This window comes from Sciurus vulgaris (genome assembly GCF_902686455.1).
Source record: "Sciurus vulgaris genome assembly, chromosome: 6".
Lineage (NCBI taxonomy): Eukaryota > Metazoa > Chordata > Mammalia > Rodentia > Sciuridae > Sciurus > Sciurus vulgaris.
The window spans coordinates 44,792,445-44,812,684 of NC_136466.1; the positions used below are offsets into that span (position 1 = coordinate 44,792,445).

Consider the following 20,240-nt stretch of genomic DNA (forward strand, 5'->3'; position numbering starts at 1 on the left):
ATGTTTTGGTGAAAAGTGAACATTCACCGGTCTATAAAGTTTCACAAGAAACTTTGTCTCCTAATGTATATCAACTAGAATTATTCTATTATTAATATTTTTTGCTATTAAATTATTCAAAGAGTTAAAAGTATCCAACTATTTTATGAATGACTTTTACATTAGAATTCACTTAACTTTCATTTATGAATATAGTTACCATTCTTACCTTCTAACCACTGATGGTGACTCAGGAAAAATGTGGGTTTTCTACATACTTGTAAAGCCATTACATACATGTTATTTTAACTCTTAATCTCTAATAGATGACTGAGTTTGATAGGGAGGGATACCTAACTTGTGGGGATTTAAAGAGAAGCAACTGGAATTAACTCACGGAAGAAAAACACCTTTTGATAAGTCTATATTTTCCTCACCACTGGAAGATTTCTTTCTTCCTTTTTTTTTTTTTTTTTGGTGGAGCTGGGATTGAACTCAGGGCATCACACGTGCTAGACAAACATTGTATAACTGAGTTACACCCCAGCCCTATTTTATTTCTAATAAAGTACATCTGACTTTGCAAACTCCAGTTTAAAACTAAACATACCAATAATTCTAATAAACAAATCATTTTCCCAAGTACATACTAGGTTTCCCTTGGGAAGAATTATTTTAGAATATTCTTGAAACTAGGCACAAAATTAAAATAATTTGAAAATATAATGCCTAAAAAGTAACACAACTTAGTTTTTATACTGATGTATGTAGAACTAATGACTCAACTTTTATCATTACCAAGACTAATTTAAGCCCAGCTCCTTTAGTGAGCTTTCCTTCTATATCAGTATTAGCCTAATATCAGTATTAGGCTCATATCTCTGAATGTGACTAAGTGATAGATGTGATTTATTGACAAATTGACTACTAATGAAAAGTCTTTACACCATCAACTTTGCAATTAGCTAGTTCACTGCATTAATACAAAATAATGAATAAAAGGACAACTCCAATTCTTACCCTCTAAGTGGTTACATTTCCCTCCCATTTACCTGAAAATATACTGTAAACTACCATGACTATGTATGGAGCTGCACCATTGAAATTACTTGACTGGTCCTGTTTTTGCATTTAAATTTTAACTTAATTTTAAAAGCTACAAAATTATTTCAGGTTGAATATTCCTTATCCATGAGTTTAGAACCAGAAGTATTTCAGATTTTCAATGTTTTCCCCCGAGATTTTAGAATATATGTGTGTGTGTATACATATGTAATATCTTGTGGACGAGACCTAACTCTGAACACAATGAATTTGTTTCGTTATACCTTACATAAAAAGCTGAAGCTAATTTATATATTTTTAGTGTGCTTATTACATTTTCATCATGATCTGTCACAAGAGGTCAGATAATTTTCCACTTGAGTGTTATGCTGGCACTCAAAAAGTTTGGATTTTGGAGCATTCTAGATTTCAGACTTTTGGATTAGGGATGTTCAACCTGATAGTTTGAACAGCTAATAATAACACATTGGTGTCAACAAACAAAAATTTCAAATGGCTAAAAGTAACTGTTAGAAAAGTATAATTTTCAGTATCATGAATCTCAGAAATATAAACAAAAACACTAAATGTTTTTCATTCTAGATAAGAATGTTTTCTCCCCCACCCTAGAAAAGACAACTTATGATATGAGATTAAAATAAAACATAACTAGTAGTCACCCCAACAATGTCTACATAAAGATCCACATAGCACAAAACTTTCTCATTCATAATCACAGTTAAATTACTCTTTCCTTATTCAGTTACATAATAGTCTTCTTAAAACAATCTCCCTTTAGAAAACTATACTAGTTAAAGCCTATTTACTCTTTATGAAGTTATTAATTTCATTTAATGAAATTAAATATTGGCCACATAAGTTTAATTGGCACACTTCAGAATAAGACAAAATAAGCCATTCTTTAAAAAAAATTATAAGATCATCTGTTTTCAAAGACTAATCCCAGATACTTAATTCATTAAAGCAGTATTTTTTTTTAACATCAGCAGTCAAGATTTTGAAATGATCACTAAGTCCTCAGCTGAAGATTATCAGTGCTATACGAAGTGTAAACTTGTTTTGAAGATTTGTGTTCACTTTATGATACAATTTGTACTAAGAGTTTTTAAAAAGATAACCTACATACGTACAGTTAATTTACCCCAGAGAACTTCTTAGAAATATTGTATAAACATTTAAGAACCATAACAGAATCCACTGTGGTTCGAACTTCAACAAAGGTTTTCTTGAAACCTAGTACAAAGGTTACTGGCTCAAGACCATTTCTAAAGTGATATCAGTATGAGCTTTGATTGCAAGACTCTACCCTTTAAAAAAAAGAGCACACTTGGTTATACATGGCTTTTAACCTTGAGCTACCATTATGCTACAAATCCCCCCCACCCAATCTAAAGTCAGTCATGTGGAGATATGTACATTCTCTGAGCACTGTTTAGAGTCCTTGGTTTTCCAGCTTTGATGAAGATCTCTAAGGCGTTCAGAAGTCCGTGTGCTTACATTCAGAGCAGGATGAACTTTACAAATTCCACTTTCCTCCATTAGTGACAGGCCACAGATCCCAAAGTATGCATGCAAAGCATCTGAAAAGAAGGTATTTTTAAAATTCTAATAGGCATTCTGTACCTGCTACAAAATATTTTAGCTACATGTCTATGATACTACATTAAAAATAAATTTTAACAAAGGCAAAAATAGTTTTTGAAATACTTTCTGTTTCAAAAACCAATTTAAAAATCAGATGATTAAAATATTTTATTAATGAAATTAAAGAACAGTTACCAACTGAGATGAAACTGCCAATATTCTCTAAGGACAAAGAAAGAATAGCAGTAATATAAAAGGATCTCTCATATTAGTGAGTTTTTCCTTTTGCTTACTATAGAACATGGAAACAAGTGCCTTTCACTCTACATTAGAAAAGAAAACAAACCTACTTCTGAATGTAAGTAGCAATATAGCTTTCCCTCCTACCTCTAAGTTTTACTTAAGCCATATACTAATATTGTGTTAAGTGAAAAAATAATCTGTTCTGGAATGTTGCCCCATATTTAGTTCTTCTATTTAGGATAATGTCAGCCATTCTAAAAATATCTGACTTTACCAAAAATAAACAAACAAATTCACATTCAATCACATTCTATTTGGTTACAATAACAATTCTTCTGTAGGGGCCTTACTACAGTTTCCCATCTTCCAGGGGACAGCAACCTTCTAAAAAGTGTAGGGACTGAAATCATGTATGCATCTACTGCCTGCCTGAGAGCCTTATTTTTAAAAATTCTGAAAAGCTCAGAACTGTGCTGTTGTGGGAACATTACAAAAGAACAGCTTTGAGCAGTCGAGGTTTTTTCTTATTTTTGAACTGGCTAGCACATATGACCTCAAGATCTATAAAAGTACAAAACATCTCACAAAGTTAAACATCATTAAGTTAGGTTAATCATTAGGTTTCTTCTGGCTTTCTTTCCTCCAATTTTCAGACTAGAAAAATTAAACTTGATTTCCTTTGTACTGTTACATTATTTCATAGAATTATTTTAAAATTACAAAGAGCACAAAGCAACATTAAGGTTCAGTTTTATAAATGAGGAAATTTTTTCCAGGAAAAAAAATGAAAAAGAAAGTATAAAAGTGCCAGGCACAGATTCACATGCTTTTAATTACAGCTACACTGCAAGCTGAGGCAGGAGAATTTTGACTTTGAGGCCAGCGTGGGGAACTTAGGGAGGCCCCGTCTCAAAATAAAAATAGCTAGGGGGTATAGCTCAGTGGTAGAGGTAGAGGCCTCTGGGTTCTCTCTGAAGTACCATAGAAAGACGGGGAGGGAGAAGGGGCCATAATATATACACACAGAATAATGAAAAATAGGATCTTATATAAAATTAAAATCTTTACAGATGAAGTAAAGCTTATATTTTCCTCAAAAGGAATTTTCTAAGTCAAAAAGACCAGAACTTGTTTCAAATCTGGAATAGTTTCTTTAAAAAAAAAAAATATTATCTGTAGGTGGTAACATATAAAAGCACTTTATATGGTGAAAGATCTATTTACTTCATAACTAAAGTCTCCTTCCATAAATATATATAAAAATCTCCTCATGTCAAATCTAGACTTACTAGAACTCCCCAGTGTACAGGCTCTGGAGACACTTTAATCTATCTGTAAAAAAGTCCATATCCTATTCAAATATTTACACAAATGTCCAAGTTAACAACTGATCATTCTAGAAAAAGGTTCATATTTATTTTAGTTACGTTTATAAAAGAAATGCTTTCCAAGAGGCTATAATCTCCATCTACTCATTTTTCATTACTTTTAGGAATAGTACCACACAGATTAAAAAAATGGCATCTCAAAAAAATGGCATCTCATATTTCTTGAGGTACTTTTTAAACATTTATAACTATATGTTTTATGTATCAAAAAATTAAAAAAAATTTGCTTTAGAAATTTATGAAAACATACTTTATGTCTGAAAGCACTGTACCATTTTTCTAAGGAAGTATGTTTTATAATAAAAATATAGGTTAAGTATGGGAGTGAGGAAATATTCCTGCCCATTTCAAGAACAAAAATATGATTTCATGAGCACCTTATATATTGATTCAAGTACATGTTCTAACCATACCAGTTCTATGATAAAGAGATGAGCTGAAGAGTTACTTTCTAGACTGATGATAATAAAAATCATGATTCTATTGCAGTGCTATAAAAACAATCTTTCTTACATCTAATTTCATGTATTTACAGTAATTCTTTATAGAACAAGCATATGAGCAGTGAGAAAAACTGTATTTTTTTTTTTTTTAATGACTTCTCAAAGAATAAAAACTGTTTCCCTTCAGGACTGAGAGTAATTTAGTCTAATTAGAGCAAGTCATAGTTAATAATCTTAATGATTTTGGATGGCCAAATAATCCTATTTTGGAAAAAGACCCATTCAGACCATCTGTTAAAGTCACACATTAAATAAGACATTGCTAATAAGTATTTGGGAAAAAATGCATACTATGCTGATCCATCTTGATAATCATCCCCTTCCTATATACATTCTAATACCCTACATCTATCTCAAACTTAAATGATTTATCTTTTGAAAAATATTATTTATTGTAACTTTAGAGCTGTGGCAACATTTCCTATCGCACACCTTTCTGATAAAGATGTTAAAGATCTACTCAAGAGATAAATACTATTCTGTATTCATACAGAAAATAATTACCTGGATGACTGTCTGGCCATTTGGCAAATCCTCCTACAAGGCGATCTTGAGTTGATAAGATGTAATTTCTATTTTTCTCGAAGTTAGTGTATTGAAAAATTTTCAGAAGCTGAAATGACAAAATTAATTGATGTAAAACTTTGATATTGACCTTTGGCTCACATTTCAGGTATACATCATTTCGATATGCTTCTTTCTAGCTAACACTTACAGAGGAAATCTTTGGGGACTTTTCAGCACTTAAAATCAGTCAAGCTACATGATTTTTTATCTTCTTTCCAAAATCTACTCTCCTTTTATTGATCTACTGTTTCCTTCTTCCAAACCAGGTTCAACTTGGCTCTTTGTACCACATTGAGTTACATTTAAAACACGACTTCTTCAACCTACTAAACGTAATCAGTCATTTAAAAAAGAACCATTTTATCTAGTCATATTTTAACTTATTATTATAGACTTTTGATTCATTTACTGCAAACTGTTAGTAACTGGAACTCAAAGTATCTCAAATAAGAGCAAAATTAATAACTACATGCTAGAGATAATTTTCTATGAGAAAAGTAAAAAATTATAGCTCTTTAGTTAGGAAAGATAAAAGTGAGACAAAATATGATTGCGACATAAAAACCTTTGTTGCTTAATGATTTAGGACATCTTTTCTCTCAAGAGGCATTAAGAAGAAAAAAAAAACTATGACAGGAATAAGGATGGGATAGATGGTAGATAAGAGGGTTCAAGAAATTTCTGAAGACACAAAGTAGTTTCAAGTGTAAAGTGTATTCAGGAATCAGAGAATCAGGAAAGATATTAGTGACCGATAAACAAGCACTATTTCTCAAAAATTACTTTAAGAAAATTCACATAAATAAGAAACAAACTTATTTTCTTTGATTCAGTTAACAGAATATAAGGAAAGAAAGTGACACATTTCCTATCAAGTAGCACATGAATCATTGCCTAAAAGAAGAAATTAACTTTTGTTTCTTTACTACTGGGGTTTGAATACTCGGCCTGGGCATGTTAGACAAGTGTTCTGTCATTGAACTACATCTCCAGTTCAAGAAATTATAATCTAATACTGACTTGGTCCAACAATAAACAATATTTACATATTATCACAAAAGTGTTTATTACTGGTTTCCAAAGTGAAGAATCTACTTATAGGGAAAATATAAAAGATCAGATAGCAATCAAACAATATTAACAATATAAATAGTTACCTAATGTGACACAATAAAAGTAAAAGCAAACTTATAGTTTTGGAAGGTAGGAGAAAAGTTTCAGAAGTAAGAATAATGTAGTCAGCAACAATATGCTGAAAAAAAAAGGAAGGCTAAATCCTAAATATTTCTTAGTTAGGAATCAAAGAAAATGTTTAATTTAAAGCTGTTAAGTCAAGAAATCAGCATAGGCTGGGGTGTGGCTGCATACGCCTGTAATCCCAGTGGTTCAGGAAGCTGAGGCAGGAGGATCACAAGTTCAAAGCCAGACTCAGCAACTTAGTTTAGGCCCTGAGCAACTTATTAAGACCTGTCTCTAAATAAAAATGTTTGAAAGAAAAAGAGTGCTGGGGATGTGGCTCAGTGGTTAAGAACACCTGGGTTCAAATCCCTGATACCTAAATAAATAAATAAAATCAGCTTATAAAGTAAAATGTCCACAAAATCTAAAAAAAGAAATGTTTAAAAGTAGTTGCTGAGATCATAAAAAAAACTTCAAGAGTCAACTTTAAAAGGCTCCTACTGGCCACAGATGGGACAATCAGGAGCACTGAAAAAAATAAAGAATGAAATATTGAAATATATGAGTTCACAAAGGTAGTACCAAAAAAAAAAGCCATTTCACTGGAAAATTTGAAGGGATATTAGAGAACCAACTTACTGTGGCAAATACTATTGAAATTGTAAAGAAATAATCTGCCTTTCTCTGGACAAACTATACCTCAGGTTAAGGTAAAATTCTTTATAAGGAATGTTAGTTAATAATTTCAGAAGAAATGATAAGACTATTGCTGTTTTACAATCACTTACTGACACAAATGATGTGATGTATTCAATGGTTACTAAAACCATTACGTGTAAAGTTGATGGGTTTCTAAACATTAGCAATACATAATCCAAATGCAAATTTAAAGTGATTCTATTTATAAGCATTTAGAATAATTAAATACTTAGAAACAAATCTAGTCAAGGAAGTTAAAGACCTGTACACTAAAAACATTTCTGATGGGAAGATCTCCAATGATTATTAATATTGTCAAGATATTAATACAACCCAATGATACCTACATATACAACACAATCCCTATCAAAATTCCAAAAACTTTTTCTTATGTTTTTTTTAGAAATGGAACTCAATCACCAAATTCGTATGAAACTGCAAGAGGCCCCAACAGCCAAAATAATCTTAAAAACCATGGAAGTTAGAAGATGTACACTTCTTCATTTCAAAACTTACTATGAAGTTTTAATAATCCTCACCTATATGGTTAACTGATCTGACAAGGGTTCCAAGAATATCAAAGAGGTGCTGGGAAAACTGACATGTGTGGATCTTACTTTGTGTCATGTATAAAAATTAATACAAGATTGATGAAAGACAAACTTTTAAGTCCTGCAACTATAAAACTATTAGAAAAAAAACAATGGGAAAAATCTTTATGATTCTGATTGGACAATAATCTCATGAGTGTCAAAGAAAAAATAGGGCTGGGGATATAGCTCAGCTGGTAGAGTGCTTGCCTCACATGCATAAGATCCTAGGTTCAATCCCCAGCACCACAAAAAAAAAAAAAAAAAAAAAAAAAAGATTAAATTGGACTACATCAAAATTAAAATTTTTTGTTCACTGAAGGATACTATCAACATAGTAAAAAGGCAAGCCGAGGAATGGAAGGAAAAAAAATTTCAAATCATTTATCTGCTAAGGGATTAATATGTAGAATAAACAACTCCTACAACTCAGTAACAATAATGTTCAATATCACTCATCATTCAGGAAAAGTAAATCAAAACCACAATGAGATAACTACTTCACAGACCCACTAAGATGGTGATTACTTAAAAAACAAAACAAAACAAAAACAACTGAATGATGACAACCACTACAAAACAGAAAAAAATGTTGGTGAGGATGTAGAGAAACTGGAATCCTCATAATTGCTAGTGGGAATATAAAATAGGGCAGTTGCTGCGGAGAACGGTTTAGTGGTTCCTCAAACAGTTCAACACAGAACCACTATATGATGCAGCAATTCCACTCCCGGGCACATATAGCCCAAGTACGAAAATAAGAACTTGAACATGGATTGTACAACATGTTCATAGCAACATTATTTACACAGCCAGTAAGTGGAAACAACCCAAGTAACCATAAAAGATGAATAAGCAAAATGTGGCATACACATACAATGGAATATTATCTAGCCATAAAAGGAACAACAATTTGACACATGCTACAAAACACAGACCCTGAAAACATTATGCTAAGTGAAATAAGGCAGATAACAGAAGGACAAAAAGTATGATTCCACTTCTATGAAGTAACTAGAACAGACAAATTAACAGAGACAGTGAGTAGAACAGGTTAGGAGCTGGGAGAACAAAATAGGAGGTTACTGTTTAATGATTTAATGAATACAGAATTTATGTTGTGGATGATGAAAAAGTGAATACTGATGGTGGTGATGGTTTTACAACATTGTGAATATAAATACCACTAAATTACATACTTACAAATGGTTAAACTGATATGTATGTATATTTTACAATAAAACAATGTAGAAAAACAAAAAATTAATAGGAACTTAATGGAAGAAATCAGGCTGGCAATTCTGGAGCCTTCTGATAAAAGGAGAAATCAATCAGATATGTGCCTCTTGATGTGATGCAATGGGAAATACATACCATCATGGATTGGATATTTACTGGTAACAAGAAATTATGGCTAATTTTTTAGATGTGATGATAGTAAGGTTGTATTTATTAAGAAGTTAATTTGACTTAGAGATAATACTGAAGAATTTCCAGATAAAATATATCAGATTTGCCTTTAAATAACATGGTGAATGGGAGAGAAATAGGGCAAGTATGGATAAAGGAAGATTGGTTTAGAGATAAATTTTTTTTTTTTTTTTTTTTTTTTTTTTTGCAGTGCTGGGGATCAAACCCAGGGCTTTGTGCTTGCAAGGCAAGCACTCTACCGCCTGAGCTATCTCCCCAGCCCAGGGATAAATATTGATGATGGTTGATGAATAAATGGGGATTCACTACACCATTCTACCTACTTTCTAGTATGTTTGAAATTTCCCATGATTAAAAAATGAAAATAAAACCAGGACATCTGAGAAAGAGCACTAGAAGTAAGGAGAGACAGAGATGTTATTCCTTTCATTTTAAATCATTTTCCGTTCTGAATTTGTTTTAACCATACACATAAATTTTGTTTAAGAGAAAAAAATTAAGATATTATAAAGAAGATGAACACAGACTATTTGGATTCTAGACTATCTGAAGATACTTCTTAAAAAATTTCAGGTAGCAGAGAGAAAAAAATAAAACAGTAGCCTAAACTTAGCAGTACTTAATGCACATGACCAAGAGCTAACATTTTAGCATTGTTTATAATAACAAGAAGTTTAGATTTCTCATTTTTATTATTTCTCTTACCTTTAGAGTTGCTCCTACCCAAAAAGAATAACAGGTGTCCACAGGTTTATTAGGTCTTCCATGATAACCATTTTGTTGTCTCATTATGCACCATCTCTTTATTCTGTTCAATTCTTTCTCTGAAAAAACTTCTTCTAGTTTTCCCATTAGACATAGTGATGCAATGCCACAAAAAGTAGATCCTCCTGTTAATCAAAATCACACAATGTTAAAAACTTCAAATTAGAAGCCTATAAAAACAGTACAAAATGCCTGGGGGGAAAAGGGGTTAAATAATTCTAGAAAGCAGTGAAATAAAATTTAAGTGCCAGCTGATTTCAAAAGAACCCTAAAGTCTTTAGTGTTGATTTGATGAAACAAGACTTTAAAATAATTTAAAGTTACAAGAATCATTTTGATTATGAGAAAAAGACTCAGAACAAGATTAAGAAACTTGTTCAAAATTACATCATTAATGGCTAATTTGTAACTAAAATCTGGAACTACAAAGTCCCTGTCCAACTCAATCACCTAAGTCTAACCTTCCATATTTGTGGGTTCTTCATCCAGGGATGTAACCAAATGAAGATCGAAAATATTTGGGAAAAAAAAAAAGTGTGCCTGTACAGTAGAACAGACTTTTTCCCTTGTCATTATTCCCTAAACAATACAGAAACTATACAGCATTTACACTGCACTAGGTATTATAACGAAGAGACTATTTAAAGTATACAGGAAGGCATTATATGCAAGTACTACACCATTTTATATAAGAGACTTGAGCAATAGCATTTGCAGAGATCCTGGAACAATCCTGCATAGGATGACTGTACTTTCCTCAGGAAATGAAAAGTTAGTACTTTTCTAGAAAAGAAACAACACTTTCCACTGGCACTATCTGTTGTCAACTCCAATTTGAAAATACTTATATTTCCCATGTATTATAATTTCACCTAGTGATTTTTATTAATTTCAGCAATTTAAATAGATTGTTCCTAATATGTCTCATCCCTTAACTTTCCTGTTGGTGTTGCAAATCTTGGAAAGTTTTGGGGGCTGTGCCATGTGGCCTGCGCCGGGATGGCGCCTGGTGGCCAGCCGGAGGTTGTTTTGATCACATCAGCAGTGAGGAGGTTGATTAATTTAAGCACACCCAGGTGATTTATCATTGGCCGTATTCAATTAAGTCCACGCACGCTTCCTGAGTGCTCCTGCTTGGGCCTGCTCGTTTTTGACCTTTGCTGTGACAGGGCAGCTGGCTTCTGGCCTGATCTCAACTGGCATGGCCCCGCCCTCCGCCTCCTGGAGGGAATATAAGCGGGCAGTAGGCAGAAGGCAAGAGAAGCAGCAGTAAGCAAAAGCAGCAGCTAGCAGAAAGAAGCAGCAGCTAGCAGAGAGAAGCAGCAGCTCAGATTGCAGTACGCAGGATGCACCACTAAGAAGCACCTCAGATATAATAGATAGCACTTAGTTCACAGGATGCGCGACCTACCTCTAAGAAGCAGCAGAACTCTAAGAAGAAATAGATCTCTGATAAGCATAGAAGCCTATCTTTCTCTAAAACTTTCTCTATAAGCAAAGCCTCTTTCTCTCAAAGCCTCGCTTTCTCTAAAATCAAGCAAGCCTCTTTTTTCCTCAATAAGCTAGAGAATAAGCAAGCAAGAAGGAAGCAGCTCAGGAATAGAAATAGTTTATTTCCAGTCCACCTCCGATAAATACCCGCACAATTGTTGCCACAGGCGGCAACAGGAAAGGAAAAGTGAGCATTACCTCTAGAAAATTCAAGGAAACTATCAAATTAAAAATGTTACTGATGATAACAATTACTTAATCTTTAGAATCTTCCAAATTAGTTGGGAGATCTATTCTAGAGTGAATTAAAACAGAAAAGCAAAACAAATTTCTTACAAGTCTTTAGAATAATTTCTACTAAGCAACCATCAATCATATTTCCTTTATAATGACTCACTAATTTTAATTTCTCTTTCATGATAACCTACCCATGACTTCAGGTATTGTTATATCATTAAAGATAAAACCTCTAAATAACAGTACATAGTCTTCAAATACCAAAAGGAAAAAAGAGGCAAGTTAAGTATTATTCTCTAAACTACTTGTTAGGATTCTGTAGAGAAAACGATCACAATTCAAATTAAAAACACTTGATTTTTTCCCAGTTTTTGAAAATGGTAACTCTAGAAGTAAATTTGAGCTGTAAGTGTCCAATTTTACCAACAAGGGTCTCTTTTGTTTTTAGATAATAAGGGAGACCAATTTGATAGAGGAAGATGATGGTGTGTGTGTGTGCACGTGTGCAGAAGTAATGGGGAAAGAAATCTACCAAATTATTCTATATCCATGTATGAATATACCACAATGAATTCTGCTTAAACCTATAGTCATAAAGAATTACAACTGTTACTACTACTACTACTACGGCCATTACTACTAGAAGGAAGATCAATGAGTAAAGAAGTACAGGTGTAGGGGTTGGGGTTGTAGCTCAGTAGTGGAGGGCTTGCCTCTCACATGTGAGGCACTGGGTTCGAGTCTCAGCAACACATAAAAATAAAGGTAGTGTGTCCATCTACAACTGAAAAAAAAAAAGAAGTGGTGCAAGTGGAATTGGGAAGGAAGGAGGGAAGGGAAAGAGAAGGTACTGGGAAATTAGACTGATCAAATTATGTTAAGTGTATGGATGAAAATGGCCCAATGAATCCCATTATTATGTATAATTATAAACCAATAATTTTAAAAAGTCTCATTTTACATAAAATTCTGAAAAACTAGTTCTAAAGATGTAGGTTAAAAGTAGAATATCAGAAGGTGGTAGAGGAAAAACACCAAAAACAAACTAGTAACAGTTCATCAATAAGATGATCAAGAAATACTATTTAAAACAAGCAAAAGAACTTAAATAGGTTAATGAACTCTGCATACTTCATAGTACTTCAAGGTTATATCATTAAAGTATAATACAAGAGTGTGTCTCATAATAATGATCTGAATTCATTAAGAAAAGGTTAAACTGTTCATTTTGCCTCAGTTGAAGACCATTAAAAATTACTTCTTTAAGGCACATAACAGTAAGAGAATATTAAATAAAGTACATATAAAAAGAGAATAAAAGAAAGATTTCCAAGTGAAATGATTAAAAGTTTGTCATCTGAAGTGATATGCTATAGTTGTGGAGAATCAATATATGAAGAATACCAGAGTGATAAAATATCCCAGTTGGAAGGAGGTGCAGGTGCAGGGTAAAGAATGTACTATAGAACTTAGTTCTATATATTATGGTCTACAGACATTTTAGCAGTGTGAACAGTTACAGATTAACTTATTGCTGCCATAATTTTACAGCTCAGTTGTAAACATTCTCTTAGTATTTGATACCTCAGAAATGTATCATTTAGGGCAGTCAACAATCACATGGCTAGAGAAAACTAAATAAATAAAAACACAAACAAGTACATCATTTTGTACTTAAATACCACGTGAAAAAGGTAAAGTGAAACAAATTCAAGGGAACTGAATGTTTACATGAAATTAAGGGCAAAGATATTTCATATTTCTGTTCTGGCTTAAGAAGCAGAGATTTCATGTAGGAAGTACCATAAACAGGATATGGACCAAATGTTACATGAATATGGAAAAGGAAAAAATTGCTCAGGAGTAGTTGGACAAAAGACAATGAGAATTTCATAAAGTTGACACTGGAATAAAGCACAGAAAGGTCAAATTCGTGAATGTTAAGAAAAGAGAACAAGGAGAAAGTAAACAGAAGGAAAGGAAAAAGAATATTAGCAAAGTTGAAAATGTGCAAATGTTTAAAAAATATGTTTTCTCTAAGCCTAGAGTGCCTGGACGGATCACTTTACATGGGTCCATAAAACTAGAAGGAAAATGAGTTCTGGACTAAACTAATGGACCTGAACATAGGTAGGACAGTGCTGATGGGCAAGTATGGATTTATGAAGTGGGTCTGACACTCAGGCACAGCAAAATCTCTAAGAAAATTGACTATAATTATTGTGGTGGTTTTTCAACTTCATTAATCAAGAATTATTTTCCCAGAAACTCCTTCACTATGTGATCTAAAGTTGTCAGAGAAATCTGTGTGAAATATGTAAAGCAGAAATGAAGCAGCAGTCATTACCCTAGTTGTAGTTGAAGGAGATAAATAACGAAGGCAGCAGTGCTGGCTTTACTTTGCCATACAAATTCTTCTTTCTTTGCCCTGGTGTGACACGACCCAGAGGCAGGAGTAATAGCCCTCCACAAACTAACCTACTTATAGTCACATCTTGGCAGTGGATACATCTGGCTTTCTAGGTTCCCCTGTGAAGTATGGTTTGCCCACTTCTGCCAGTGCTTCATGATGGCTTGTAGGTGACTTTTCTCTGATCCTCTATTCCTTTTATGTTTTTCTCCATCTTCTTCCATAGTTGTGTAAAACTCTATTCCTGTAATACATCCTTTATTCTTTAAAAAAAATTTTTTTTTAGTTGCAGATGGACACAATACCTTTATTTATTTATTTTTATGTGGTGCTGAGGACTGAACCCAATGCCTCACATATGCGAGGCAAGTGTTCTACCATACTTGCCACAACCTCAGCCCTCCTTTATTCTTTAATACGAATAATGTTTTGTTATACTGATTGAATTTGAATTTATTATTGAAATACCTACTCTCAGAGGGCTGGTGTGAGGATTATGGATGTAAAATATCAAATATTACTGGCAAACAGCTCTCCTGCTTAATAAATAATTTTGCTCTTAATCTCTAAATCAGATTATAAATGAGTGACCTATGGGGGGTGACAAGTGGCTCAACTGGTAAATAAAAACAAAAAATCTGGAGAAAAAACACCCTAAATTCTGGACTGCTGGCTTCTCTGAAAAATCAGATCTGGTGGTTAGTTATTCCACATTTCTTCATAGCATTAACAGGCTTGTTAGGAAGGAAAAAATGATGGTGATTTTAAATGTATGCAGTTTAAAACCTCCAGTTTTCCATAGTGGCTTTACTAATTTATAAATTTGTAATTTGTAAAATGTAAACTAGAGGTCATGATGTTAAGTGAAATAAGTCAACACAGAAAGATAAGTACTCCATGTTTTCCCTTTTTAATGAAAACCTGAAAAACTTGTAGGAGACTTTTCTCTTATCCTCCAACTATTCCTGAAACAAACAAGCCTGAAAGTATATGAGGAACTATTGGGGAAGGGAAAGGGAGAGGTGAAAGGGGTAGCAAGGAAAGTAAATACAATCAAAGTACAATATGTACATGTATGAAAATTTCAGTCAAACCCAGTAATCTGTACAATTAATGAGTTAATAATTCAAAGTATCCAGTGTGAGATGTTAAAATGGAAGTACAGAGGACATGCCTGGTGAGCAGATGAAAAGGGGACTATGCAGCACAGAAGCAACAAATTAAAAAGTTAGTTCCTTCACTATGTGCCCAGCGTGTTATAGGCACAGTAAACATATCAGTGGATAAACCAGGGCAAAAATCTGTTCTGGTAAGGCTCAAAATAAGAGGCAAAAGGCAGACAATAAACAGCTAAAATATAAGGTCACTCATAAAATATTAGTGATATGAAATAAAGCCAGAAAGGTGGTTAAAGAATGGGGTACATATAGTTGGCTTGCAATTCTAAATGAACTATGTGTATATGGGTGGTTAACAATTTTAAGTAAGGGGTTCGTAACAAATATAATTTGACCAAGATCTGAAGGATGTGAAGGAAGGACAGGTACATGCTGGGTATATGGGATGGACTAGAAGATAATGTGTACAAGGAATAACAAGAACAAAAGCACTGAGATAAGAAAGATGAGGATGGGGAGGGGCAAGATGGCAAGACAGAGGCACCTAGCATTCATCAGTTCCTATGTGGAGTAGAACCAAAGTAACAGGTGTGTAGATGCATACTGAGGTCAGTGACTGTGGAATGCTACTGGAGTCCAACAACGGAACTGTAAACTCCAAAGACTGTAAAATCCAAAGACTGGGGACAAGCATGTAAGAGAAACAAAATACTCCAACACCAGCCACCTGGCTCCACAGAGGAGGGGAATCTCCCCTATATAGGAATAAAGGTGAAAGACAGTCCCAGCAAGTTCTGTTGATGCAGCAGCTGGCATAAGGCAGAGTTATAGCCTAAACAGATAAGAGCTCTGGTGTCCGCACAGTGGGCTGACTCTGAAGAAGAAATTCACTATTATTTCCCAGTGAATTCCCAGGGTGTCACTAATGGGAGCCATACTGAGAAAAGACCCACTGAGTCTGGGCTGCTCTGGGGTCACAAATTCCTGCATATTTCCATCTTTGGAAGCCTGTGGTCATCCCACTATAGTGCTCAAGCAGGAGATTATGAGAAAGACCTGGCTCACTGGAGTGACTGATACAAACCTGCTGAAAGTGACGAATGGTAGGGAACAGGAGCTACAATTCAGAGAGGAGCAGAGGGTGCCACCCTCTAGAAATGGAGACTCAGACAGCAGAGTCACATTTGGTTTTGCACAGGTGCCAGGACTCAGGGCACCTGTGGCCCCCACACATACTGCTGCCCCTCTCCCAGCACAAAACTTTGTGAGGTCTGCTATTCCCCTCTACCTGGACACCCACAGAGGATTCCTGTGGCAATTACAAATAAACCACACATTACTCCTGGGGTACAGAGTCTAAGAAGATTAGGAGAGAAAGTTGCTTGGCACTGTCTGCATTCTGACCCGAATGGTTCAGTAGGCACTGAGGAAATTTTAATGGGTTTCAGCCATGACTCATTACTGTTCTATATCTGGTGGACAGGTGTGTGTGGGGGGTGGACTCACATTGGCCATGTATGGCCAATGCCCTGCCCAGAAGGTGCTCAGCCAAAGCAAATCCAGAGAAATTTTATTTCACTTAGACCATGGATACACCTCAGCTGAGAAGAATTTTTTTCCCTGTTGTCATTTTGGTGGTGGTGGTGGTAGCAGAAGATCTGTTTATGGTTTTTCTTTTTTCTTTTTTTTTGGCAGTGCTGAGGATCAAGCCCAAGACTTACACATGCTAGGGGGGTACTCTGCTACTAAGCTACATCCAAAGTCTAGCTGAGAGTAGTTTTGTCCAGCTCCAGCTCTGATCCACATCCATGCAAAGCCCTGGTGGGCACTCCAATATAAAGAACTGGGGGGAGCTGGGCACAGTGGCACACACCTGTAATACTAGCAGTTCAGAAGGCTGAGTGAGGAGGATCTAGAGTTCAAAGACAGACTCAGCAAAAGTGAGGCACTAAGCAACTCAGTGAGACCTTGTCTCTAAATAAAATATGCAATAGGGTTGGGGATGTGGCTAAGTGGTCAGGTGCCCCTGAGTTCAATTTCCTGTACCCGCCTCCAAAAAAAAGAATTGTAGGAAGAAAAGCCCCAGGCCATTCACAAATAGGGGGGATCTGAGGCCTGATGACAACGTGCTCAGTAGCAGCAAGATGGAATAACTCACTTTTTGCTAATACCGTACCTACGTGAGTCCTCTGCCTTGTTTTACCAGCACCTTGGTTAGATCAGGCCTTGCTGACACCACTGGGAATGAGTACCACAGAAGGGAGCTATTGTTCTGACTCCTGCCCTTCCTCTTGAAGCACCTGGACCCAACGCCAATGTCTAATTAAAAGACAAATATTTCCGGCCCTTTCCCACAACTGGAGCACCCAGTAATAGAAACCCTTTCAAGTAACAGAACCAATACCAAGAGTGCCTTGAAGAAACCCCCATCACCTGATGGGGCCACCACTCCTTCTCTAAGACTAACCGCAAAGTGTGCACTCCCCACATTCTGCTGCCTACAAATACCTGCCTGAATTCCTAGAGCGTTCCCATTCTTGCGAAATCTGCAAAGACAGTTTTCTTTGAACTCTGATACAGTACTGTGACCAAACACTAATCACAACCAAAAGAGCGACAGGGAGATTACACTAGGCTGCCCAGCTAGAAATAAACTCAACATCACACAACAAACCGATATCCCAGGTAACATCCTCTGGAGAAAACTGTTTAGTAAGAAGGTCATTCTGTAAAAGTGGTAGAGATATTCATCTGAACAGGTGCACAAATCTCAACACAGAAACACAAACAATATGGGGGAAAAAAAGTAATATGACACTTCTTATGGTTTATAGCTTTCTAGTAACAGTTTGTAGATAACAAAATAAATAAAATGACTGATAATTCAAAAAGTAATATTTAAAAAGCTGATATTTAATACAGATAAGGAACACAATGCAGGCTATGAGTAAGAAATTCATCAAAGAGAGATTCTTAAAAAAACCAATCACAATCTTAGAAATGAAAAGTTTCAAGTCTGATAAAATATTCAGTTAAAAGCCTAAGATACAGTGGAAGAAAGAATATCAGAACTTATAGACCTTTTAAAATACTACCTTCAGACACACACACAAAAAAATGAGGAAAGCATTCAAGAACTGTAGGACACCATTAAAAGATGAAATGTCTACATTATCAGCATACCCTAAAAAGGAGGAAATAAAGTTTAAAGACAGAGAAAAATCTGTTCAATGATATAATAGCAGAAAATCTCCTAAATCATGAGAAAGACACAGATATTCAGTATAGAAGGCCTTTGGTACCCAAAATAAACGACCAGAGAAGAATCTCACCATAACATATCAAAATTATAGGAAAAAGAATACTAAAATCTGCAAGAGAAAAGTGCCAAGTCACATTTAAAGACAAACCCATTATACGAAGAGCAGATTTCTTAGCAGAAACATTAAAGGCCAGAGGGCATGTATTGATGTATTTCAAGTCCTGAAAGAAAATAACTACCAATCAAGTTTACTGAATCTAGTAAAATTGAAGGAGAAATACTTTCTAAGATAATCATATAAACTATGGGCATTCATGACCAGTCTTACAAAAATGCTTAAGGGATTCCTATACCCGGAAGTGGAAGAAAGGTAACTACCATCATGAGAGTAAATGAAAGAACAAATCCGACTGGAAGAGTAGATATACAAATGAGAAAGAGGACAGAAACCTAACATTGATACAGTAAACCATCAAACCACAGTTGAATAAAAAAAAAAAAAAAAAAAAAAAAACACATTTAAAATAACTAGAAGAAAGCCAACAAAATGTCACCAGTCCACACCTTTCAGTTACTCTGAAAAATAGCTTTAAATTTCCAATTAAAAGATACAAGTTGGCTGAATAGATTAAAAAAAAAAAAAAACCAAGACAAAACAAGTATGTATGCCTACAAGAAACTCTCCTCACCAGTAAGGACACAGACATATAGACTGCAAAGACAAAGGACCCCCAAAAAAGATATTCCAAGCAATGGAATCCCAAAGCAATCAAGAACAGTTATACTTCTATCCAACAAAATAGACTTTAAAACAAAAACAATAGAAAGAAACAAAGTTCACTATATAATGATCAAGAGAGCAAATCATCAATAAGACATAATTACAAATCTCTATGCACTGAGTGTCAGAGCCCCCAATTTATTTATTTATTGGTTCTTTTTTGTTCTACATGACAGTGGAATTCATTTTGATAAAATTATACAAGCATGGGATATATCTTATTCTAATAAGGACCTCATTCTTGTGGTTGTAAACAATGGTGGGATTCACTATGGTGTATTCATACATGTACATAGAGGAAAAGTACACCAGGTTCATTCCATTGTCTTTCCTTTTCCTATCCTCACTCCCTTCCCTTCATTCCTCCTTTGTCTAATCTACTGAATATCTATTCTTCCTTCTTTCCCCCTTTTTCTGGGTTAGCTTATACATATCAGTAAAAACATTTGACCTTTGGCTTTTTGGGACTGGCTTATTTCACTTAGCATGATAGTCTCTAGGTCTATCCATTTACTGGCAAATGTCACAAAGTCATTCTTCTTAATGGCTGAGAAATACTCCAATGTGTATATTTACCATATTTCTTTCTCCATTCATCTGCTGAAGGGCACCTATGTTGGGTCCAGAGCTTAGCTATTACAGAGCACCACACAATTTTATAGTAAAATACTATTAGGCCTAGAAGAGAGATAGGCTCCGATAAAATAACAGTGGGGAATTTCAATACCCTAAGTCTTACCAACAGATCATTCAGACCAAAACCAAAACCAAAAAACAAAAACAAAAAACAAAAAAACACAGTAATTATCCTATAGAGCAAATAAATTTAACAGACATTTACAGAACTTTCCACTCAAAAGCTCCAAAATACACATTCTTTTCAGTAGCGCACAGAACATTTTCTAAAACAGACAATATCAGATGACAAAACAAATCTTAAGAAATTAA

The 20,240-nt window shown here is 34.6% G+C and overlaps 1 protein-coding gene across 2 annotated transcripts in view; it reads right to left on the reverse strand.

Moving 5' to 3' along the window:
• Positions 1 to 322: 322 nt before the first annotated feature.
• The window catches only part of PGGT1B (protein geranylgeranyltransferase type I subunit beta), a 60,671-nt gene continuing 40,753 nt past the window's right edge, over positions 323 to 20,240 (reverse strand). For both annotated transcript variants that reach the window (XM_079143904.1, XM_079143905.1), the window contains 3 exons: positions 9,934 to 10,118; positions 5,267 to 5,375; positions 323 to 2,624 (listed from right to left, as the gene is read on the reverse strand). In XM_079143904.1, coding sequence (XP_079000030.1) covers positions 2,443 to 2,624; positions 5,267 to 5,375; positions 9,934 to 10,118 — 476 coding nt within the window. In that variant the 3' untranslated portion in view covers positions 323 to 2,442. The remainder of the gene's footprint in view (positions 2,625 to 5,266; positions 5,376 to 9,933; positions 10,119 to 20,240) is intronic.